This window comes from Mustela putorius, unplaced genomic scaffold, assembly GCF_011764305.1.
Source record: "Mustela putorius furo isolate JIRA1106 unplaced genomic scaffold, ASM1176430v1.1 tig00003834_pilon_pilon_pilon, whole genome shotgun sequence".
Taxonomy (NCBI): Eukaryota; Metazoa; Chordata; class Mammalia; order Carnivora; family Mustelidae; genus Mustela; species Mustela putorius.
The window spans coordinates 47691136-47717782 of record NW_025421987.1 but is presented as its reverse complement, the minus strand read 5'-3'; the positions used below and the strand labels follow the sequence as shown (position 1 = coordinate 47717782).

The following is a 26647-nucleotide window of genomic DNA, read 5'->3' as shown; positions in this document are numbered from 1 at the left end:
CCTTTCAAATAAAAATATTACTACTAATTCTTCTTTCCTTTTCTTGCATCTTCCTTAGAATGGAACATTTGGTTACATCTGTTAGTCCTCAGGGTGATATATATATATATATCTCAATCATTAGGAAACTGGCTCTTAGTTTTTCCTTCCCTAACCAGGATAATCTCAGTCTTTCCACCTTTCTTTGGGGTTTCTTTTTCCAATCACTTAAGTTGATTTTGTAACTTGCTATCTCTTTATTCCATCATTTAATAGTATTTCATGTCTATTTTAAGTCGTAGAGCACGGAAGTAAATAAATTAACCTAAGATGTAGTCAAAATGTGTATTAGAGGACAATTTTATTAGGTGTTCTATATTGTTTCTATTTATACACATTAGTGCTATACTTCCTTTTTAAGCACACAGGTATATTGTTGATTTATAATCTAATTACACTGATCCAAATTCTTGTGTTTAATTTTTTTCTATAAATGTTTTCCTTTTTTTTTTTTAATATTTTATTATTTATTTGACAGAGAGACACAGCAAGAGAGGTAACACAAACAGGGGGAGTGGGAGAGGGCAAAGCAGGCCTCCTGACAAGCAGGGAGCCCAGTGTGGGGCTTGATCCCAGGACCCTGGGACCATGACCTGAGCCAAAGGCAGACACTTAATGACTCAGCCACCTAGGTGCCCGATAGATATTTTATCTTAATCAAGAACCTTAGAGTATTAGAAAAAGTATAAGATTTGAAACCAGAAATCTGGGTAAGTGATATACTATGTAGGTAATATTAAAATAAACATCTTAAAATTCCTGTACCAATTTCCTCACAAACCATTGTGAGGCTCAAATTTTCAACCAAAATAATAAAAAATTCTACTCCTAGCACCAGAAGTCCTGTATCTTGCCTTCTACCATTATATGTCTCAGGTCACATTTTTATATTAATACAAATCTGATAACCAAGTTTTACTCCAACATCTATATTAATAATAAAAATAATGGGCCTTAGGGGCATCTAGGTGGCTCAGCTGGCTTAATGTCCAATGAGTTCAGTTCAGGTCATGATCTTAGGGTAGGGAGAATGAGCCCTGCGATAGTTGTGGTGTCTCTTTGTCCCTCTCCTTTTGCCCCGTCCCCTGCTTGTGCTCGTGCTCTCTCGTGTTCTCTCTCACTAAAATAAATAAATCAAACCTTTTTTAAAAAAAATAATGGGTCTTAGAAAAAATACCTTAAAAGTATCATTTACCAATACCTCATACTATCAGCTAGGTATCATTACCTACACACAAACACCTGTGTTTAGTAAATTATCTCAAAAAATGAAATTTAAAATGCATACCTTCCTTCTTCAAGTTCCTGAATCATGCATTGTGTGTGTGTGTGTGTGTGTGTTATGTGTGTGCGTGCGTGTGTGTGTGTGTGTGTGTATGTGCGGGGATTAAAAACAGGTATTTCCCTTAATAGGAAAAGATGATGCCAGTAGAATCAAATTGAATTTAGTTATCACATCATGGACCTCTCCACCTTTGGGCTTCAATGAATTAAGAAATAAGAACCAGGAAGCAGCATCTGATACTTTATGTTTAAATAGAAAGGTACTATAGAAAGCGCCATTTGTAACCAAATCAACAAAACAAACCTACGACAGACAAAATACAAGATAGAACCATCATTATGAAAGTACTTACCACACAAGATCTTATTTAAATAGCTACTATTTGGCAAAAATACTAAATTAACATTATTATTATTATAATTAAAATTAATTGTTAAAAACAACTTGTATCAACAATACTTGAATATTTCTTAAAAAAGGAAAGTAGTAAAACTGTCCCTGAACCAAAATAATAATAATAATAGCAACTGCCATTTATTGAGTATTTGCTTAACACCACCCTTGGGGTGCCTGGATGGTTCAGTCAGGTAAGCATCTGCCTTTGGCTCAGGTCATGACTCCAGTGTCCTGAAATCGAGCCCCACATTGGGCTCCCCGGCTCAACAGGGAGTCTGCTTCTCCCTCTCCCTCTAACCCTCAACCCGTTCATGCTCTCGCTCTCTCTCTTAAATAAATAAATAACCTTTTTAGAAAAGTGATGGTAGAGTACATATCTTTAATTCTCAATTAATTGCCCTGAACCACTATACTACTATGGAGGAAATAATTCTTTTTTTAAAAGATTTATTTATCTATTTTAGAAAGAGAGAGAGTAGTAGCAGGAAAGGTAGAGGGAAAGGGAGAAAAAACCCCAAGTAGACTTCACACTGAGCAAGGAGGCTGGCTTTATCTCATGAACCTGATATCACGACCTGAGCCGAAACTAAGTCAGACACTTAACCAACTGTGCCACCTAGGCACCCTGGAAGTAATATATATATATCACAGAAAGCCTCATACCTCCTTTTGGTTATATTTGATAGCAAGTTTTAGACGACTTAAATTCATTCTTTCTTCTAGTAATCCCCGTTTGTCAAGAGGCTCATCACTAGATGTATGGTTTAGGATAACTTCCAATTCTCGTGAATTCCGCGCTTGTGCAAGCAAATCTTTAGCAAACATTTTACATTGTCGGGCTAGTTCCTCATAATCATTCCTGCAAAATGCAATAGTTTATTATTAGAAATGTCACTTCCAGCTTCTAATTAAGTTCTTTTCAATAGAAAATTACTTACTCAGTAACATTTTAATTCTGACAGGGCTCTTCAAAATCTGAAGTCATTTGTGCTGATGGTCAAAAGAAGCTACTGGTGCATAAATTCTCTACAGCTTTGAGGGAAACTGTAACACAATTCTATTCCCTGTGTTCACACAGATAATTTTAGAGAGTACAGTATTTCCTTATATATACTGATATTCCTAGAAATTCTGTTTATAGTTTCCAACCAGCTATTAACTCATTTGCCATTATTCTGTCTGACGTAAAACTTCTGTCTGACGTAAAACTTCTTTCACATTACTCATCTAAACAATAGATAATAATACTGCTATCCAATAAATATTAATATGTACCTTTAATGAGAGTTGTTTTCAATAATTGTCTACAACATGATATATGCTACTTTTGATATTAAAATAGTATTCTCGGGGCGCCTGGGTGGCTCAGTGGGTTAAAGCCTCTGCCTTCGGCTCAGGTCATGATCCCAGGGTCCTGGGATCGAGCCCCGCATCGGGCTCTCTGCTCAGCAGGGAGTCTGCTTCCTCCTCTCTGCCTGCCTCTCTGCCTACTTGTAATCTGTCTGTCAAATAAATAAATAAAATCTTTAAAACAAAATAGTATTCTCATTCACTTTTAAAGTGTTTGTTTGAATAAAATTCAAGTTGGAAAGAAAAGACGCTGAAATATTCCTAGTAAAGAATTTTCTTTCATAATCACTATTCCCTGAAACTTAGGATTTAACTGCTGATTAAAGACGGGCCTAAATCGGTGTGCCAGGGTGGCTCAGTTGGTAGGGTAACTGCCTATGGCTGACGTCATAATCCCAGGGTCCTAGGATAGAGCCCCGCGTTGGGCTCCCTACTCCTGGGGGAGGCTGCTTCTCCCTTTCCCTCTGCCTGCTGCTCCCCCTGCTTGTGCGCTCACTCTCTCTCCCTATCAAATAAATAAATAAAATCTTTGGGGGAAAAAAAAGACAGGCCTATATCAACAAACTTGTGAGCAACTGAGAAGTTTTAGCAGATAATTCTCTTTAAGAACATCAGTTATATTAAAATTATGTCTGAGTGTAATAACTCGAAAATAAGTTAGATAGGTATAAATATGAGTTAATTGGGGTCAGATTCAGAAAATAATTTTTTTTATTCCATTTTTTTCTCTCTTTTAAAAAAGATTTTATTTATTTATTTGACAGAGAGAGAAAGAGAGAGAGATCACAATTAGGCAGAGAGGCAGGCAGAGAGAGAGGGGGAAGCAGGCTCCCCACTGAGCAGAGAGCTCGATGCGGGCTTCGATTCCAGGACTCTAAGACCATGACCTGAGCTGAAGGCAGAGGATTAATCCACTGAGCCACCCAGGCGCCCTTCAGTTTTTTGCTCCTTACTGGGAAAGGGAAAAACAGAAAAATTTCCCAATGGTTAATCATCTATATAATGGGATTTTCCATGAACAGAAAATTACCACTCAAAGAATTAAAAACTTTTCCTTAGAGGCTAACATTTTTCTATCTATTCTTTGGATTTACTACATAACCAAAACTACTTAAAAATAAGCAATTATATTTCTTTAACAAATGAAGTATTACTGCTTCTTAGTCTAGGAATCCAATTACAGATGAGAATATTCATCAAAAGTATGTATTATTACAAAGAAGTCTCATCTTTAGGTAAACACTGACAGACCACTGAATTCAGTAAGATTAATATATTTTATTAATCTAATTTTCTTAATCTTTAACAAATTATTATAAGACTAATAAGTGGCTGTGTATAGTTTAGGTGGAAATATAGTAGACTAGAAGCCAGGAGTCCTATGTTCTAGTTACAATTCTTGCTAACTCTGTTCCTAATTAGATGCTGCTTATCAGTAAAATATCTAACCTATATACGTCACTTTCCCTGTCTACAAAAACAAGGGGATTGGGGGCACCTGGGTGGCTTAGTTGGTTAAGCGTCTGCCTTCGGCTCAGGTCACGATCTCAGGGTCCTGGGATCCAACCCCACATCAGGCTCCCTGCTCAGCAAGGAGCCTGCTTCTCCCTCTCCTCCTCACTTGTGTGCTCTCTCTCATTATCTCTGTCTCTCTCTCAAATAAATAAATAATTTTTTAAAAATGGAATTAAAGTAAATGGATTTTATGATCTATGTTCAAAATCTTAACTTTATTATCTGATGATTACAGAATAATCATAGCAGTTGCTTCAAATCCTTTTTGGAAGGAGCTGAATGAATTCTACTTTATATGGTAACTGAGAACTCCAATTATAAGGTTATAATAAGAAGTTCTTTAGAATTAAAAGGAATAACTTTATAACAGCCTCATATGCTAATAAAGTTAAAAGTACCAACAAGTTACATTTTAACCATGTCTTGTATTTTTCTTGAAGTATATACTTTGTGTCCTATCGAGTTTAAATAAAACAAAATTTAACTTATCCAAATTGAAATACAGGAGTTCCATACTTAAAAACTTACGAACAGGTTATTTAAAGAGTTTCTAGAATTCAGCTATCAAAAACACACTATAAACTGTTATTAAGGCATAAGAAAATTGCAAGCTTCTTGTCACCCTTCCAGGAAGAAGTCTGAATCTTTCCATCTTGTCAAGTCACTAGAGGAGTGCAATGCAAAGAGGGGGCACCTCCCAGAACAGCTAGACAGAAAAGGAAAGGTAGAGATAGGTGTAACCTGCACCCCAGAAACCTTCCAGCAGGAACTATCAAGAAATGATCAATCTCTCTTTCAGGGGGCACAAGGGATACTTTAAAATAAGGGAAAGTCTCAAAGATTTTCCTCAAGTCTAAGAAATATAATTTCCTAAGGACTTTCATTTTTTAAATGTTTAAATTAGTAGTTTAATAGGCTACTTTTCCCAAAGCCTTTTTTTGTTCCCCCACCTTAACTCTCTAAGGGGAATTGATACCAATGGTTCTTTATGTCAAAATTACATTTAACTCTTCACTTCAGAAGAAAACTCAGAATGGGATTCATCCCTCTTAATCAGCAGTATTTCATTTTTATGTAATAGCTTCTTTTTCCAAAGCCTTTTTCTATTATCCCAACTTAACTCTCTAAGAGAAATTGATAAACAATGATTCTTTGTGTCAAAATTACATTCAACTCTTCATTTCAGAAAAAAACTCAGAATGGGATTCATCCCTCTTAATCAGTAGTATTTTATTTTTATATCTACATATTATGTGTCTCCTAATAGAAAAATCTCACCAAACAGAGAAAACAGACTATGTCTGTGTGTATGGAACGTCCCTGAAACACAGAAAGCATTCTACATGCTTCTGAAAGTTATGAAGGACCAAGCTCTCAGGATGACTATAGAATCTGAGAATAAGGGGAGGCAGAATAGAGAACAGTTATAAATTTACTCTTGCTTAAGGCTGCCACTCCCCTTACTCTTCACTGTCTTAGAACTCCTTTGGCAACATTCAACAAATGGCAAAGGGCAGGTGGGGAAAGAGTGACCTAAGTAACATCAAGGTCTAAGCCACTGAGCCTGAAGGAAAATCCCAGGTAAGTGGCGGCAAGGTCTGGTCATCTTGGATCAAAAGTAAATAAATATAAACATGAATTTGGTTTATGGAAAAAAAAAACAAACTCAGGCTGAAGAGATTCTTGAAAAAAGGATATAATTTATAATTTCCACTCATTCTCACCTGAATTCCACCTCCACAAGACTTAATTCTTTTAAATCAGCACTAAGTTCAAATGCTCTCAGAATTGGATCCTCCTCCGTTAACATTATTAGAGCTGGACTGGCCAAACAGCGATATATATCAAGACGAAACCTGTGATAAATTTTGATTCCATAATGTAAAATAAATGGATTATATACATATAATTAGTATTTTCAACCTATAATTTTTATAAATTTAAAATTAAGGTACTATAAAATTAAAAGAAAATAAAACAACTATAATATAGTTATTACAGGATATACTACATAAAGACTTAAAAAATAAGTTTTTGTATTTTTCAATCCAATTTAATTAAAAATTTTCTATTCTTGAACCAATATTATTTTTTTATTTCTTATTTATTTTTTTTAAAGATTTTATTTATTTATTTGACAGAGAGAAATTACAAGTACACTGAGAGGCAGGCAGAGAGAGAGAGAAGGAAGCAGACTCCCTGCTGAGCAGAGAGCACGATGCGGGACTCAATCCCAGGACCCTGAGATCATGACCTGAGCCGAAGGCAGCGGCCCAACCCACTGAGCCACCCAGGCGCCCTTGAACCAATATTATTTTAAATGGAATAGGCTAATAGCTAATACATTTTGAATATGATGTGAATGGTTATTAAATTTTTCCTTCCTCAGTGATAAGACTACATTAATACACTAGATATCTATAACACATGACTCAATCAACCAGGTTATTATTTTTTTCAACCAGGTTGTTTTTTAAAGATGTTTCAAATCTTAAGATTGAAATCATTCATTTATGTATAATCTCTAGATAATGGAAAAGCATACCACTTTACCTTCTGTAAACTAGTTACGGTTCATATTCAATACCTAAATAAGAAGCACACCAGAAAATTTTTGCAATAAATCTTTCATTTATAAACATATAATTTTTAATTTATAAATTTAGTAGATATTATATAATGTATATTTCCTTCCAAACATAAATTTAATACACGCTTGTTATTAAAAAAAAAAAAAAGCAAGCAATTTTAGGGGTGCCTGGGTGGCTCAGTCAGTTAAGTGTCTGATCCTGGGTCCTGAGACTGACCCCTGTATCAGGCTCCCTGCTCGGCAGGAAAAGCCTGCTTCTCCCTCTACCTCTCCCTCTGCCTACTGTTTCCCCTGCTTGTGCTCTCACGTGTGCGCTCTCTTCTCTCTGTGAAATTAAGTAAGCAAATAAATAAATAAAGCCATTTAGAAATATGATGGTCCCCAATTCTCCTCCTTCCACCAACTCTACTCCTCTAAGAATAGTCAAATTACAGAGAATTATGAATATCCTTATTATTTTCAATTCACACACAAATATAATCAGACATATTATATAAAGGAACAACTTTTTCTATGTTACTACATATAGAGTCATGCCTTTTTTTTCCCCCAAACTGGATGGTTTCCCATTTGACGGCAGCTCATCAGATCTCCAAAAATGGAAATTTCAGTTGCTTCTAATTTTTTACTTCTATAAATAACACAGCAATGAATATTCTTCAGTTCATATGTTCTTTGCACACTTAGAATTGCTGCATAAAATGGCATATGTATCTTAAATTCTAATAGATGCTTCTAAAACACTAACAATAAGGAGAGCTCATGTCCCCCTACATCATTATTTTGCCACTTTCATGAATGAAAAATGGAATTTTATGTGAATTTCTTAAAAAGCTTACTGTTTACTATCCATTTATACTACTTCTGTAAATTCCTGTTCATTTTCATTAGCCTATTTTTCTGATAACTGTTTATTTTTTAAAATCAATTTGTAAGATCTACATATCAAAGAAATTAGCCCTCTGTCTGGTCAAAGTATTTTAAATACATTTACGCAGTTTATTGTTTGTCTGCATTCCCCAACTAACCCAGAGACTCATCAGGAGACAGTAGAACTCTTTTATAGGCTCAAAGTGTATTAACATAAACTCTACCCAAATCATTGGCTCACCTATATAGATCCTGAAATGACCCTTAGGAATCAAGGCTAAAAAATAAAAATAATCAGGGGTGCCTAGGTGGCTCAGTCAGTTAAGCATCCAACTCTTGGTTTCAGATCGGGTCATGATCTCATGAGTTGTGGGATGGAGCCCCGGCACCAGCTCTGCACTCAGCGAGGAGTCTGCTTGAAGATTCTCCCCTCTGCCTCTCCCCTTCCACTCACATGCATGCTCTCTCTTTAAAATAAATAGATCTTTTTAAAAAATAAGAATCAAAAACTAAAAAAGGCACAGAGATCTATGATTATATATCACAGGGAGACAGACTTTTCAGGCCAGAAAAATAATAATATTTTTAAAAATCTTAGAAAGTACAACAGTATTCGGAGTTTCTACAATATATACTAGACTGTCCAGATTTCAAGCAAAGAAATATTAGATGTGCAAGAAAGAGTCAAGCTGTGCCTCACTAAGGAGCAACAACAGAGGGGGAAAATAGACTTCATTAAAATCGTCCAGCAAAAGGCCCAGAACAGAATCCTCCTTCACAACCCTCAGAATAAAACAACACTGCCCTACCTTGATTTTGGATTCCTAGGCTCCAGAATTGTAAGACAATAAGTTTCTGTTGTTTAAGTCACCCAGTGTGGTATTCTATTATGATAGCCTTAGCAAAATAATGCAGGGCTCAAAAGTAGATCTGAAATGGCAGGAGAAAGAACTACCAAACTTGAAGATATATTGATAGAGATTATGCAAGCCAAAGACTAAAGAGAAGAAAAAGAATGAGGAAAAATGAACAGAAATTCAGAGATATGTAAAACTATTAAATACAAGTACATACTCACAATGGGTACATACCAGGAGAGAAGAGAAGAAAAAATATTTGCAAAAATAATGGCTAACAACTTACTATATTTACTGAGAAACAATAACCTGCACATCCAAGAAACTCAACAAATTCCAAGGAGGACAAATGGAAAGATAATCACAAACAGAAACATCATGGTAAATACGCTGAAAGTCAAAGGCAGGGAAAAAATCTTGAAAACAACAAGAGGAAAGTGATGAGGTGTTTACAAGGAAACCCCAGTAAGACTAACAGCAGACTTCTCAGTCAAAACAATAGAAGGATAAAATATTCAAAGCACTCAAAGGAAAAAAAAAAACCATCAGACAAAAATCCTATAACCAGCAAATCTATTATGCAAAAGTAAAGGCAAAATAAGAACTTTGCTTGAAAAAGACTGATTGAATAACGTTCCTAGCAGACCTGCCTTACAGGAAATACTAAAGAAAGTTCTTTAGGCTGAAAGCAAGTGATCCAAGATGATAATTCAAATCCACATGAACAAAAAGAACAAGTAAAAGTCGTTATGTAACTATAAAAGACACTATAAATGTCTATTTCTCTTGCCTCTTAACTGATTTAAAAAGCAATTATATAAGGGCATCTAGGTAGCTCAGTCAGTTAAGCATCAGACTCTTTTTTTTTCCATTTTATTTTATTTTATTTCTTTTCAGTGTTCCAGAATTCATTGTTTATGTACCACACCCAGTGCTCCATGCAATGGCGGCTTGGGTCATGATCTCAGGATCATGAAATCCAGTCCCATATCAGGTTCCATACTCAGTGTGGAATCTGCTTGAGATTCTCTCTCCCCCTCTCCCTTAAATAAATAATCTGTATCATTTGGCCTATAATAACACAGAGAAATGTAATGCATGTATAATGTAATCACCAGTAACAGCACAAAGTAAGTGGACAGGACTACAGCTGTAATAGACTAAAGAAATGATGACAGTAAAGTATACAACAATATGTCTGTTGACAATAAAGTAAACAACAATATGTTGTTGGGTTTATAGATAAAATATGTATAATAACAATACCATTAAAAGGATGGAAAAGATAAGTAATTTATTAATGATATTAAAATGCCAATTAGAAAATATACACTCAATGCAAAAAAAAGCACTAATGAAGAAACAGAGGAACAAGAAAGATGTAAGACACAAAGGAAACAAATGAGGAGACATGTGGAAAACAAAAGGCAAAATAACATATTTACAACTATATTAAGAACATTAAATGTAAATGGTTTAAACAATCCAATTAAAAGGCAGATGTTGGGGGCGCCTGGGTGGCTCAGTGGGTTAAAGCCTCTGCCTTCGGCTCAGGTCATGATCCCAGGGTCCTGGGATCGAGCCCCACATCTGGCTCTCTGCTCAGCAGGGAGCCTGCTTCCCTTCCTCTCTCTCTGCCTGCCTCTCTGACTACTTGTGATCTGTCTGTCAAATAAATAAAATCTTTAAAAAATAAAAAAATTAAAAAAATAAAAGGCAGATGTTGTCAGACGAAATTTTTAAAAAGCATAATCTAACTCTATGTTGTCTATAGGAGATACACTTTAGATTCAAAGATACAAATAGACTGAAAGTAAAAGTCTGGAAAAAGATAAACCATGCAAACCGCAACCACAGAAAAGCTGGAAAAGCTATACTAGTATCATACTTTAAAACAAACCAAAAAAATATTACTAGCAATAAAGAGGGACATTTTATAATGATAAAATGTCAATCAAAGGAGATATAACATTTATAAACATATTTGTAACTAACAACAGAGCACCAAAATCATGAAGAGAAAATTAATAGAAATGGAAAAATAGACAACTGAACAATAACAAACACTTTTAACACCCTATTTTCAATAGTGAAAAGAACTAGATAAAAGATCAACAAGAAAAGAAAAGAATTAAGCAACTAACTAGACATTGACAGAACATTCCATCTGACAAGGATAAATTATATATTCTGATACATTCTGAGATTGAGAACTCCTCTCCCGGAAATTGATAGACTAAATAGATTGAAAACCAGAGGGATAAGGAAGATTCAAATACTATGAAAGAATATATGATTGAACGAAGTTTATTGAATGCTCACTCCAAGAGTACACTGAATATTCAAGAGTATTATTTCAAGAGTACATATAATATTGTCGATGTCAAATTATATGGTAGGCCATAGAACTAGTCTTAACATTTCTTTAAAAAATGAAATGATAAAAAAAAAATGAAATGATAAAAAGTACCTTCTCCAAATTAAGCAATGATTTCTTAGCTATAATACCAAAAAAGAGGTCAACTGGATGCCACCAAGCTTCTTTAAAACTTCTGTTTTTCAAAGTACACCATTGAAAAAGTGAAAAGATAACTGATAGAATATGAAAAAAAAATTACAAATCATGTATCTGATGAGGGAGACTTGTATCCAGGATATAAAACAAACAAACAACTCTTATAATTCAACAAATAAAAAAGCAGATAACCAATTAAAAAACTGGGAAATGGATTTGAATAGACCTCTCCAAAAAGATAAGCAAATAATCAATAAGAACTTTAAAGATACAATTTATATGAAATACTCAGAAGAGGCAAACCCATAAGAACAGAAAGTAAATTCAGTGGTTTCCAGTGGTTTCAAGAGTAACTGGTAATGAATGAGTACAGTGTTTCTTCTGGATGGGATGAAAAGTTCTGGAATTAGGTAATGATGGTCAATGTATAACTTCATGAATATTATAAAAGGGTGAATTTCAAAATATATGAATTATATCTCAAATTATAGATCAATAAAGTTATTTTAAAGATTTTACTTATTTATTTGAGAAGGAGAGAGAGAGAGAGCAAGAATGCAAGAGTGGGGTAGGGAGAAGCAGACTCCCTACTGAGCAGGGAACCCAATCCAGGGCTCCATATCAGGATGCTGGGATCATGACCTGAGCTGAGGGTAGCTACTTAACCGACTGGGCCACGTAGCTTCTCCTCAATTAAGCTATTTTTAAAATACAGTATCCTCTAATAATTAATTAATTTAGAAATTAAATAGAAGTCACCAGAAGAAAGAAATCTGGGAAATCCCAAAATATGTGAAAGTACAACAACACAGTTTGAAATAACCCATGAATTAAAAGAATAAAAAGAAAAGCCACAGGCTGGGAGAAAATATTTGCAAAAAAAGTATCTGAGAAAGGACCCTGCATATAAATTATATAAAAAACTCTTAAAACACAACAATAAGAAAACAATCCAATTAAAAAATAGGCAAGAGATCTTAACAGACATCTCACAAAAGAAGATATACAGATGGCAAATAAGCATATAGAAATGTACATCATACATCACTAGGGAATGGCAATTAAAGCAACAATGAGATACCATATCAATACACACACATTAGAAAGGCTAAAATTCAACCCTGACAGTATCAAATGCTGATCAGGATGTGGAACGACATGAACTTCATTCACTGTTGGTAGGAATGCTGAAGTGCAGGCACTTTTGCAAGACAGTTTGGAAGTTTCTTATATTCTTACCTTATGACCCAGCAATCACACTTCTTGATATTTATCTAATTAAGTTGAAAACTTATGTCTACACAAAAACTTGTACATGAATGTTTATAACAGCTTTATTTATAACTTCCAATACTTAGAAGCAATAAGCTGTCTTTCAATAGGTGAACAGATAAACTGTAGTACCTTCATACAATGGAGTATTATTCAGTGTTAAAAAGAAATGTAATATCAATCCATGAAAACACATGAAGGAAACCTAAATGCATATTCCTAAGTGAAAGAAGCCAATACAAAAAGGCTATAAACTATATTATTCCAATCATATGACATTACAGAGAAAAGTTAAAACCAGAGACAGTTAAAAAAAAATGTAGTGTTTGCCAGGGGTTTGGGGGTAAGGGAGGGCTAAATAAGTGTAATGTAGGGGATCTTTAGGGCAGTAAACCTATCTCCTATGATACTATAAATAGAAAATTCCAAATAGAAACTCCAGAACCACGAATCTTAAGGCAAGGATATTCACCCTTACTAACTTACATTCAATATCACACTGGAGGTTCTAGCCAGTGCAATAAGGCAAGAAAAATGAAGGACTAAGGATTGGAAAAGGACTAAAACTTCCTCTACTTCAGAACATATAATCTTATATATAAAAAAATCTTTAGGAAACTAAAAAGCAAACAAACAAAAAGCCCTATTAGAATAAATGAGTTTAGGAAAAACAAGATACAAAACCAGTATACAAAAAAATCTATTTTATTTCTATATTCTAGCAAGAAACCATCTGCAAATGAAATTAAGAAAGCAATTCATGTGCAACATTATCAAAACAAATAATATACTTAGGAATAAATTGTAAAAAAAAAAAAAAAAAGCACAAGATCAACACACTGAAGACTAGCTTTGCGCAGTGGCAGTATCGTAGCCAATGAGGTTTATCCGAGGCGCAATTATTGCTAATTGAAAACAATACACTGAAGACTAGAAAACATTGCTGAAAGTAATTAGGAAGGTCTAATAAAATAGAAAGATACACTATATTCATAGGTTGAAAGATTAATATTATTAAAATGGCAATTCTCTCCAAATTGGTTTAATGGAACCCCTCTTAAAAACCCAAGCAATGGGGCGCCAGGGTGGCTCAGTGGATTAAGCCGCTGCCTTCGGCTCAGGTCATGATCTCAGTGTCCTGGGATCGAGCCCCGCATCTGGCTCTCTGCTCAGCAGGGAGCCTGCTTCCCCCTCTGTCTCTGCCTGCCTCTCTGCCTACTTGTGATCTCTCTCTCTGTCAGGTAAAATAAATAAAATCTTAAAAAAAAAAAAAACCCAAGCAAGTATTTTTGTAAAAATTGATAACTCATTCTAAACTTTATTTGAAATGCAAAGCGCACAGTCTAGCAAAAATTTAAAAAAATTAAAAAAAAAAAAGATGAAAGACTTATTTTATTTTGTTTCAAGTTTTTATTTAAATTCCAGTTAGCTAACGTATGGTATATTATTAGTTTCAGAAGTAGAATTTAGAGATTCATTGCTTACATATAACACCCAGTGCTCTGGGCTCCTGGGAGGTTCAGTTGGTTGGGTGTCTGCCTTCCACTTGAATCATGATCCTGGGGTCCTGGCATCGAGTCCCATATTGGGCTCCCTGTTCCATAGGAAGTCTGCTTTTCCTTCTGCCCTTCCCCCCTGCTTGTACTCAATCTCTCTCTCGCGCGCGCGCACAAAAATAAATAAAAATCTTGAAAAAACAAACACCCAGTGCTCATCACAAGGACCTTCCTTAATACCCATCACCCATTTAACCTATCCCCCTGTCCACCTCCCCTTTAGCAACCCTCAGTTTGTTCTCTACAGTTAAGAGTCTGAGTAGACACTTCATCAAAGAAGATAGATTAATGGCATATAAACACACGATAAGGGGCGCCTGGGTGGCTCAGTGGGTTAAGCCGCTGCCTTCGGCTCAGGTCATGATCTCAGGGTCCTGGGATCGAGTCCCGCATCGGGCTCTCTGCTCAGCAGGGAGCCTGCTTCTCTCTCTCTCTGCCTGCCTCTCCATCTACTTGTGATTTCTCTCTGTCAAATAAATAAATAAAATCTTTAAAAAAAAAAATAAATAAACACACGATAAGATGCTTGATATTATAAGGCATAAGGGATATGCAAATTAAAACCACAATGAGATACTACTATACTTCTGCTAAAATGGCTAAGATAAAAAAAATAACAATATAAAGTTGGTGACCATGTGGAGGAACTGAAAGCATCACATATCACAGTGAGAATGTAAAATGCTACAATCACTTTGGAAAACAGTTTAGCAGTTACTTAAAAAACTAGACATACACTTAACATACAACCCAGAAATTCCACTCCTAGGTATCTACCTAACAGAAATTAAAAAAAAAAAAAAAATGTCCATAAAAAGACTTATAGGTGAATGTTCACTGCCAAAAACTAGAAACAACTCAAATGTCCGTCAACTAGTGAATGTATAAACAAAGATTCATCCTTACAATGATATACTACTCAACAATAAAAAGGAATAAACTGGGGCACCTGGGTGGCTCAGTGGGTTAAAGCCTCTGCCTTCAGTTCAAGTCATGATCCCAGGGTCCTGGGATCGAGTCCTGCATCGGGCTCCCTGCCTCCCCCTCTCTCTCTGCCTGCCTCTCTGCCTGCTTGTTATCTCTGTCTTTCAAATAAATAAATAAAATCTTAAAAAAAAAAAAGCAACATCACATTTAAAAAAAAACAAGGAATAAACTACTGATAAATGCAATATGAAAGAACCTCAAAGTACTATGCTAAGCAAGAGAAGCTAGAGACATAAGTTAATATATTTTATGATTCTATTTATATGAAATTTCTAGAAAAGAAAAAACTATGGGTTATAGACAGAAAAAGATATGTGGTTGCTTGGAGCTAGGAATAGGAGCAGTGATTGACTACAAATGGGTATACAGAACTTCTTTCAGTAATGGAAGTGACAGAATATTGGATTCTGATGACAGTATACACCTGTATACATTTACTACACCTGTGTACATTTACTGCAAATCATCAATCTCCATTTAAAAAAAAGGGGGGGGGGTGCCTGGGTGGCTCAGTCAGTTAAGTGGTCGACTCTGGCTTTCGGATCAGATCATCATCCCAGGGGCCTGGAATCAAGCCACAAGTCAGGCTCCACGATCAGTGGGGAGTCTGCTTGAAGATTCTCTCTTCCTCTGTCTCTGCCTCTCCACCCCCCCAACCCCACTCACGTGCACATGCTCTCTCTCTCTCTCTAAAATAAATAAATAAATCTTAAAAAATTTTTCTTTGAGGCCTTTAGAGTTATATGATTATATTCTACATAACTTTCTGGGATTTTGGTTTCATCCACACCAAGAAGAATATGGGAATATGAAATTTGTCCAAAATACTTTTAAGACAGTAATTTCATATGGCTCAACCTAAATATTTGGACAACCATAAAAACTGGAATAGATGAAATAAGATTAATAACATATAGGCAAAATTAATGAAGTAGGAGAGGAAACTTGAATGGACTCTGTATAGACAGAAATTAGGAGATGGAATTTGTAACTTCAACATTGATTGATGGCTATTGATGGAGACTAGTTTCCAATCTAACACCACAGTTAAGAGTCACATTTCTAGCCAATTAGATTTCTAGTCATTAAGGAGCAGAATACAGAACCTCAAACTAATCATACTGGTTAGCTCCAGAGATAGGAGGAGAACTGAGATTGGTCAAAATTAAACTTAGAATTTTTACACAGATTTGAGGATTTATTCACATATTACTTGTGTAGTTAAAATAAATAGCTTTCAGGGGCACCTGGGTGGCTCAGTTGGTTAAAGCCTCTGCCTTTAGCTCAGGTCACGATCCCAGAGTCCTGGGATCGAGCCCCGCATCGGGCTCTCTGCTTAGCGGGGAGCCTGCTTCCCTCCCTCTCTCTGCCTGCTTGTGATCTCTGTCAAATAAATAAATAAATAAATAGCTTTCAAACTAGTATTACTAGAGCCTCATAGTTCACTGATTTTCTCAATGTCAAATCCTACTTTTCTAGCCAAGTTGCACAAGTTCAATTGCTTTTAAAGGTGAAGCGGGTTATAATATGAGTAAAGTTGAGTATACTTTGGGCTTACAGGCATTCAAACTCAAAACTATAAAAATCACTATGCAGTTTAAACAAGGCACTTCTCAACTCTTTAAAAACTTTGTCTTTCTTTGATAGACAATAAAGATTTCAAATATTCCTTTAAAGTTATTCGAAATTTCACAACACATCGAATAACTGAGACTAAAACCTAATCATAGCAATTATATTACTGAAAATGTTTTTCTAAACTACAATGGTCCATAACCCTTCCCTACCCATTTAAAATTATGGCCCCTGGGGCGTCTGAGTGACTGGGTTGGTTAAGCGGCTGCCTTTAACCCCAGAGTCAGCAGGGAGTCTGCTTCTCCAACTGCCCCTCACCCACTTGTGTTCTCTCTCATTCCCTCTCAAATATAAAAATTTTAACAATAATAAAAAAAAGTAAGATAAAATAATCACCCCTAAGGGATGCCTGGGTAGTTCAGTCAGTTAAAGGTCTGCCTTTGGCTCAAGTAATGATCCCAGGATCTTAAAATCAAGCCTGCAGTCTTGAAAATGTTGTCCTAGATGCAAATTGCAGCAGAGATGTGAAACAAATGCTCTTGAAGCTTGTAGAACTCTGGTCAAGTAACTGGGGTAGAGTTCATGCAACCTCAACATACAGAGAAGCAACACCTGAAAATGATCCTAACTATTTTATGAATGAACCAACATTTTATACCTCTGATGGTGTTCCTTTCACCGCGGCTGATCCAGATTACCAAGAGAAATACCAAGAGTTACTTGAAAGAGAAGACTTTTTTCCAGATTATGAAGAAAATGGGACAGATTTATCAGGGGCTGGTGATCCATACTTGGATGATATTGATGATGAGATGGACCCAGAGATAGAAGAAGCTTATGAAAAGCTTCTTGTTTGGAATCAGAGCGTAAGCAAAAGCAGTAAAGATAAATTTCAACACATCAGTTTTATAAAGCAGTTTAGGTTATGGTGATTTAGCAGAACACAGGAAAATGTGTCACACTTATACGAAATTAAGGATGTTGAGTTATGTTACTAATGTATGCAACTTTAATTTTGTTTAACACTATCTGCCAAAATAAACTTTATTCCCTGTAACTTAAAATGTGTATATATATATATAATAGTTTATTATGTACAGTTAATTCCACTGTTTTGGCTGCAATAAAATCGATTTTGAAATTAAAAAACAAAAACAAAAAAAACCCTCCCTGCTCAGTGGGGAGTCTGCTTCTCCGCCTTCCTCTACCTCCCTTCCCACCCCCTGGCTTGTGCTCTCGGTCTCTCAAATACATGAAATCTTTAAAAATAAATATATAAATAATAAAATAAAATTACTGCCTCTCGATCTTATCATCACCTTCAGCATCTCTAAAATTTAAAAACCAGTAACTTTATACAGACTGCCTCACTTCTTTATTGCCAGGATATTGGCTCTTCAACTTCACCAAAACCTTCACCCATATCTCTTTTTACTCATGTTGTTACCCTCTTTTCTTCAGGAAGTCTACTTAGCAATTCCAAGAAATGACTTGTAGCCAGGATATTTGCCCTGTTTTCCCAAATAGCAACAATAAACTCTCAAACTTTTCTGTAAATACACCATATCATTTGGAGTTCCCTAAATAAACCACAACCACATACTGTACTTTCTGCATAAAACAACCTTTTTATTTTTTTAAGATTTATTTATTTATATATTTACTTATTTATTTATTTGAGCAGGGGTGTGGTAGGGAGGTAGCAAAAGAGAAAATTTCCCTACTCAGCACAGAGCCAACATGAGGCTCGATCTCATGACCCTGAAAGCATGACCTGAGCCAAAATCAAGAGTCACAGACTTAACCAACTGAGCCACCCAGGGGTCCCCCTTTTTATTTTTATTCATACCTAAAGACCAAGCTCATGCCACCAGCTCCTCTAAAAGCTTTCAGAACAAAGCTTTTTCCCCACCTGAAACAGAACCAGGCTTAGTGTTCTCTCTAGGCCCGATTCCTACAACCTCAGCTGCTTCAATTACACACATATTTAATAAGCATACAATTTAGAAATACTTATATTTAATATTGATAAATGATTTTAAAACTAGAAGAAGCCTTAAAGATCATTTCTGCTTGTCATTTTACAGACTAGTCATTTTAAAACTAAAAAGTTAAATGATATAGCCTTAACTATCAACAAGATCTTAAACCCCCTCCCCCAAAAACTTTCCAGTTCAACCTCTGCAAATAAACATTAAATTGATTCCCAGAAGACTTTCTCAATTTATGGATCTGTAACTATCTGTCAATCCACCAAAGATCTGTCCTTAAGGTAAGGAAGGAGTAAGGGTGAATAGCTTGCAGCTTTAAGGCTAATTTCACATACTGTAAAAACAGTTTGTCAAGGAGCTGCTTAGGACTTCCAGACCACATTTCCCATAGCAAAGGTTATATTTGATGTAATTTCAACTATATTTGATTACTACACAGGTAATATATATATATATGAAGACTTAAGCTGAAAATGAGATTCTTAAGTCTAGCCCAGAACTTTATACAACATGCCCATGTGTGTGCTCTTGCTCAGCCTGTCCGAGTTGGGATACTTTCTTGTTCATTTTCTCCTCAGTTGTTCTTACTTTTTTGACTGGGGAGAAAGGGAAGAGAAAAAGATTTAAATATTGTGTGAAAGGGGAAGTAAGAGGTATAACAAGTTAAGTATTTAGTCAGATAGAACATACTTTTTATTTCCTTGTGAATAAGATAAGGAGGGGTATCTCCACCCCTTCCACTATATGGAAATTCTCTTAGATTAATAAACTCTGCTTTTAAAAAGTAAATAGTGTCTCCAAGCCCCACCAGCAGAAGTATAAGGTAAACCTTATTCAAATTTGAAGGCTTTTCCTAACTATATATCATTTAGTAAACACTTATTTTTTTTTTTTAGTAAACACTTCTAAAAAATGTAAAACTCATATTAACCAAAGGAATTAGAAGTTTAGCTTTCATAAGCCATTCCAGTACCATATTTCTTAAAAGCCACAAAGAAAGAAAAACAACAAATATTTCACTGACATATACCTTAGTAAATTGCACATCTATTTATCAAAACCTTAACTTTCTAACCTGGAATGTCGGAGGCTATCCTTTTTGTTTTTTGCAGAACACAACGTGCATTCACAGCCAACTGCATGGGGCTTGGGTAGAGACACATCCTGTTTTAACAGCATTGTAAGAATTTCATAGTTGTTACGATGAGCAGCCAAAATGACAGGTGCAACATCCATAGTTGTTGAATACTCAGGATTCTGAATTCGTTCCATTAGTTTCTGAAAAATATTTATATAAATGTATAAAATTATTATTTGTGACTTCAAAATAATATATTTATCTGAAAATGAAATGAAAAAATCAGAAGGCACAAAGAATATAAGAATTATTTTAAAAAATATGATAAACATTTTACCAGGACTCATTTTCTTTTGAAATCTTATAACTCAATATTAATTAATAAATGCAATATAATTATGACAGACAAAAATCTTCAATAGGACACATTCATAGAACTAGAGTCCTGCTTTCCTAACAAAGAAGAAGTGAGGATACCTAGAGAAATACTTTAGGGAAAAGTGTTTCATTTTCCCAAGATTATGGAAACATGCATGACAAGGAGAAAGAACAAGAATCTTGGAAAAAGAATATAAAGGGAAAAACAGAAATGTTAAAAATAGGCAGAGAATAAATGCATAAGAAAAACTTAAAAATTCCAACTTTATGGAAACCTTGTCACATTAATAACAATGAAGCTACCTGAAAGAAGTAAGTAAATAGGAAGCACTCTTCATTTTGTGTAATTCTCTACATATTCCCAATCACTACCTATACAATTTCCTATTACAAATGCACAAAAACACTAACAATAATAACTACTATTCATGAGTCCTGGGACTGTTAGGCACTTTACGTTTGTCATCTCATTTAATCCCCAAAATGCCTGCAAAATTGAACATTATAATCCCCATGAAGAAACTGAGGCTCAGAGAAGTTAACGCGCCCAAGCTACACAACAGAGTGGCAAAATGCAGATCAGAACTCACGTCCATATTACACCAGAGCAGAGCCTGAGCTGCTTTCCCTACATGGGCTCATGGGCCTGCTGATGGCATGACATGAGGAAGGAAACAAGTAAACAAAGAACCAGGGTTAAATAAAAAGATTGACTGATTTATGACTATTGCATATCTTCCCAATACTTCTCACTTTTTCACATGGCTTTTCCTGAGAATTGTTTGATTCCATTGCATAAGCTTATCAAGTTCATAGGGGTTTTTTGGTAATTTTTATTAATGTTTTAAAAGTAGTACACACATATTTTAAAATATCTGAAAAATAGAGAAAAGCAGAAAGAAGTATAAAAATTCCCATATTCCTACTATGCAAAATACATTTTACAGTGTCTCCTTCCAGTTCTTTCTCTATTATACCTCCTTTTAAGGACATCTTTGGCATAAGTGATTTGGCATCAATGATTAAAAACAATGGTCCTTACTATTTTGAAATTCAAGGATGCTTCTAATAATTTCATAAAACGATAGCCCAGAATTTCTGGGAAATAAAATTCCTGTGTAGACCTAGCATGTAATTTAAGAAAATTCATAGACCTATGTTCAAGATATTTTGTTTTGCTTATTTAAATAACACTACCACAAACATCTTTATGAATACAGCTTTTTTGAAATTTAGGATAAACTCATTAAACACAGAACCCCTCAAGTGCAATAATAGGTCTAAAGGCCATGAACAGTTTTGAAGCTTTTGATATAAATCACTAAAGTTCTTTTCATAGTTTATATTACCAATAATATAGGAATGTACCCATTTCACACTCAAGGTTCACTCCCCAGCACTAGGCATGGTCATTCCCAATTTATGAGTGAAACAATACTTTACTTTCCTTTGATTACTGGCTAAGTTCTAGTATTTTCCAACATCCTTAGCTTTTCCCCTTCTTTTACGAATAGTTTCTTTATATACTTCCCATTTATTTCCTGGAAACTTCAAATTAAAGAATTTATTTAAAAATAACAATGAAATCTAAAAATTTAGCCCTTTTTCCCCTTATTACTGATTATAAAGAAAATTGTATCTAAATAATGTTCACATTTTTCCTAAAAAATACACTTGACTACGTAAAAAACATTAGAAGATTAAAATTCATTATTTCATTGTTCATAAAATAATCTACATACTATCAAAAAACCTACCTGTATTTAAAAATTAAAATTTATCAAAAGATAATTTTGATAAGCTAAGAATACAGAATTCACTGAAATCATAAAAAAAGTATATAAAAATATTTTACATTATCTGTCAAGAAGTATTAAGGATCTTAAAATATGATCTTGCTGTCACTGAAAGTACTCAAGCAAAGGCTTTTCGTTAGAGATGAAGTACAAAGTGTTCTTTCACTGAGTAGGTGAAGACTGCCAGAGCCTTAGGACTCAAGAGTCGACTGGTGGTGCTAATGGTGATGAAATAATGTCAGCCAGTTGCGCCAATACCCTGGTATACTATACCCCTCTCTCCCTGCCAAGAAAGTAAATGGGTAAAAAGGCTACAAGGTGGAATAAGTATACCAAAATGTAACAATGACTGCAAGAGATGACAGAAAATCGAATAGGATTCTAAGGTATTTCTGATCATTTGGACAAGGGCTATATTCTTAGTCTTTTTTCCTGTTCCTTTTGGTTTCTTATCACCACTTAACCTAGTTGGTACTACCATCTAGAGCAAGTCATGCTTACACATACTTTCTAATACCTAAATGATAGTAAAAGATTTTAGCTAATGTATGATAAAGTATGCAATTTAGCAGAGCTTCTCATTGTTCTCAGACAATGGCAGAAAATCCACAACTAATTTATAATTCTTTCTTAAAATGGTTTTTTTCTTCAGAGGATAGCCAGTTTACACTACCAGCAATTATTTAAACCACTTGTTTTACTACATCCTCACCAATAATGAATAATTTTTAAATTTTGAAATATAACAAATGTCTCATTTTAGAGTAGAATTTATCTGTTCATTAGTGACTGTCTTAAAAACTTAAAGCAATAAGGAAAATTAAAAGGAGTAAGGAAAAAATATCCTTAATTTAGCAATGAGATGACTGCTGTTAGGTAACATTTTGCTACATTTGCATATAGTTCCCTGTCTGTGCATCTTTTTAACACTGGCTCATATTATATGTCCAGTTTACGATTCCCATTTTTTCCCACCTTCCTAAGTCATATTTATTCAGGTTCCTAAATATTCTTTTAAAAATATCATTTTAATATATATGTGACTTTCACTATTTCCAATATTTTATTTGGGGATGTTTAAATTGGGTCACATGGTTTTTTCATTGCTATAAGTAAGATCATAATTAACATTTTTCTCCCCATTTCTGAGAGTTCCTAGAAGGGGAAGCACTAGGTTAAAGAACCTGAACAGCTTTCTTATTTATGACACACTCTGCCAAACTGCTTTCCAAAATACCCTCCCCATCAATTTGTGTTAGACTCTACTACTCCTTTGCCATCAATGATAATTATTTTCAAAAATCTTTACTAATTTGCATTCAAACAAAGACCAAACAATGGAGAGCCCAAATAGCCATTGACTGATGAATGGATAAAGAAGAGCTATATATAATGCAATATTACCCAGCCATTGAAAAGAATGAAAACTTGCCATTTGGAATGATATGGATGGAGCTAGAGCGTATTATATTAAGTGAAATGAGTCAGTCAGACAAAGACAAATACCATATGATTTCACTCATATATGGAATTTAAAAATAGATGAATGTAAAAAAAAATAGATGAATGTATGGGAAGGGAGGAAAAAAGGTAGGAGGGAAATAAACCATAAGAGACTCTTAATGACAGAAAAAAAACTGAGGGTTGATGGAAGGATGAGGGTAGGTGGTGGGCTAGATGGGTGATAGGTATTAAGGAAGGCACTTGTGATACACACTGTGTTATATGTAAGTGATGAGTCACTGAATTCTACTCCTGAAACCAACATTACACTATATGTTAACTAAAATTTAAATAAATAAGTAAATCTTTGCTAATTTGATGAGCAAAATTTGGTATTTCATATCTCACTAGTAGTAAGTTTTAACATCTTATATTTTCTTTTCTGACACTTTTTTTGGTGTCCTTTTCTGATCCTGGTGTTTTTCATCAATTTTTCAATTATTAAGATTATGAATTTGTGCTATATTTTGAAAATATCTTTGCCAGTTATCCATCTGCTTTCTAAATTCTGCTTGATGTCTGAATTCCAGAAATTTAACTTCTATACAGCCAAAGGCTGTGCCATTGCTTTTTATGATTAGAAAGTCTTTCTACTCATAATCACTTAAATATTCACCTACCAGTTTTATGGTTTCACTGTTTATATTCAATTCTTAAATCCATTTGGAAACTAATCTGTATTTTCAACCTAATCTATAGAATGTCCAAAACTAAAAATATTGGTCCACAATGACAAAATTATGAAAATATCACTAATTTTAAAAAGGTTTCCTGAAAGCAAAATTAATTATTCCTGCAAGTATCTACTTACTTGAAGGCAATATTTTACAGAATAAAAAAAAAAAAATCTACTTCTTTAAAACAAAATAAATTTAGGGGAAGAAAAAAATGGCAATGGGGCAGGAGATCTATTTTGGTTCAAAAATCCAAATTAATAAATATTTAAGAGTACTAACTACTATAGTTGGTCTTGATGATCGTTTTGGTCGATGATTAAGTAGTATATCAACAGCTCCCACTACTTCAGAGTCGATTGCCACCAAAAGTGCATCTGCGGACTTTAAAAAAAAAAAAGGTTAAAAATGAAAATGGAGGATAAAAAGGTAAACTATTTATTTTTACTAATTCTTAAATAAAACTTTCTTTAAATTTAAACTGTAGTATATACAGTAATACTAAATTTTTAAAAATTTAGACTGTCCAAATAGTACATTTGCTTGCCTTAGCAGTACTTTTGTGTACCATAAAACATACAAATTTCTGTCCTGGTTTCACAAAAAAAAAAAAATCAATGGTTGCTAAAAGTGCTTATTAATGGAACAGTGCTAATCCATGAAGTATTCAAAGCTGAAATTTCTTTTCAAGACCTCTACTTGTGAACTTTGAACCAAAAAGAAAATCTTAACATTCCAGATTTTTAAAGAAATTGCCAAGAACTATTTCTACTGATAAAGGATTATGTTAATTCTAATAAAAAAGACCATCAGGCAACCATGAGGATAGGCGAGCCCTCTGGTCTCAACTTTAAAATATACATGGCTAACTGAAATGTTACAAATTTGACATTAATATTAGCAATCTTATAAGTAAAAGCTGTAAAAAACTAGACTATCAATGTCCTTGGATCAAGAGGGAGAAGTGACTTTACAGTTTTACTCCCCAAATATCATTCATTTTGAAATTCTAACTTTGATGGAGGAAAAAGTAAACAGAAGCTGAGCATTTGGGACTTTCCAACCCTGCAACAGAGTCAACATTAGTTGACTTTGTTTTATGATACTTGACAATTGTGACACCAGGTTTTTGGGTTTCTTTTGGTTTTGTTCTACTCTATTTTGTTTTAAGGAAAACTATAAAGGCAGAAGGGAAACAAGGGGACAAATAACAATTTAATCTAAGAAAGTGCCCTGATTACTTTCAATCTGTACATTTAAAAAACTGTTAAAATCTTTAAAAACCATTTACATCAACTTTCTCCTCTTGAAAATGAAACTATATCAGATCTTTAGTATTCTTGGAACCGAAAAGAATAATGCTTCTATATACTTTATCTAAATGTCAAAAATAGGACTAAAAACAATAGGCTTTACCTGGATACCTAAAAATAGGAAATAGCATCCCAAAGAAAGAATTGGGGGCCAAATTCAACTATTAGGAACCGTCTATGTATTCCCACAGGAAAAACTCCCCACCCCAATGAGAAACTTAATTTTTTTATTCCTTAAAACTTTTAAAGTTCACTGGGCTGTAGCCTATTTAAATTTAGCATCATTATTCTGCTTTGCAAATATTTCTCTTCAATTTTTACCATACTTGGTCAGATGAAGCAAACAAAAAATTTATGTGTTCATTACTACTAAACATTTCATTTATGATAAATTTTAACTTACAAAGCTAACTATAGTAATGCTATGACTCTCCAAGTCAAAATACCAGTCAACTCCAACCATTCAACACAGCCATGGATCTAACTGCAAATTTAAAAACAAAAACAAAAACAAAAACAAACCCCAAACTATACTGAGTTGTCATAAACTAACTTCATGGGTATTATTTCCCAGAAGGAATTGTCTCAACCACTATAAGAGCGGTCTATAAAGACAGGATATTTTTTCCACTAAATATTCTTCACATCTTTATTGAATAAAGAAACAGATTACAACTAACAAAGTAGGAAGAAATGAAGAAAAAATTACTAAAAGCCAACTACTGAAAGATAAAGTATCAGTATAGCAAAACAACTATCAATACAGAGCAGTCAGAAGCAATTTAACGTAAGGACAAACATGTTAATAGCTTCAGATTACACAAAGCAAAGTAAAACAATTATATTCTCAATGATTCCCACTTACGATGGTAAAGTTAAAATATATTCAGACACACTATTTAGCAAAGAATAAGGAAAGACTCATGTTAAATCTTCCAATGCTTAAAAGGATAAGCTTCAGGTTTAAAATATTTGTGTAAAAAAGTCATGTAAATAAGGAGTTCCCATTAACTTATTCTGCACAAATTGGATGTTATTTGATAAATCAAAGGAAGTTCTGAATGCAAAAAAAGTTCTAAATTATTTAAAAAATATCTATAGGACAAA

The 26647-nt window shown here is 34.2% G+C and overlaps 1 protein-coding gene and 1 pseudogene across 4 annotated transcripts in view; one reads left to right on the top strand and one right to left on the bottom strand.

Moving 5' to 3' along the window:
• TRPC1 (transient receptor potential cation channel subfamily C member 1) overlaps positions 1-26647 on the bottom strand; it is a 73583-nt gene that overhangs the window by 32148 nt on the left and 14788 nt on the right. For 2 of the 4 annotated variants that reach the window (XM_045088469.1, XM_045088471.1), the window contains 4 exons: positions 24510-24611; positions 19874-20076; positions 6310-6441; positions 2384-2579 (listed from right to left, as the gene is read on the bottom strand). In XM_045088469.1, coding sequence (XP_044944404.1) covers positions 2384-2579; positions 6310-6441; positions 19874-20076; positions 24510-24611 — 633 coding nt within the window. The remainder of the gene's footprint in view (positions 1-2383; positions 2580-6309; positions 6442-19873; positions 20077-24509; positions 24612-26647) is intronic. The other 2 variants (XM_045088470.1, XM_045088472.1) reach the window with 1 other exon arrangement.
• LOC123394677 lies at positions 13538-13662 on the top strand (annotated as a pseudogene).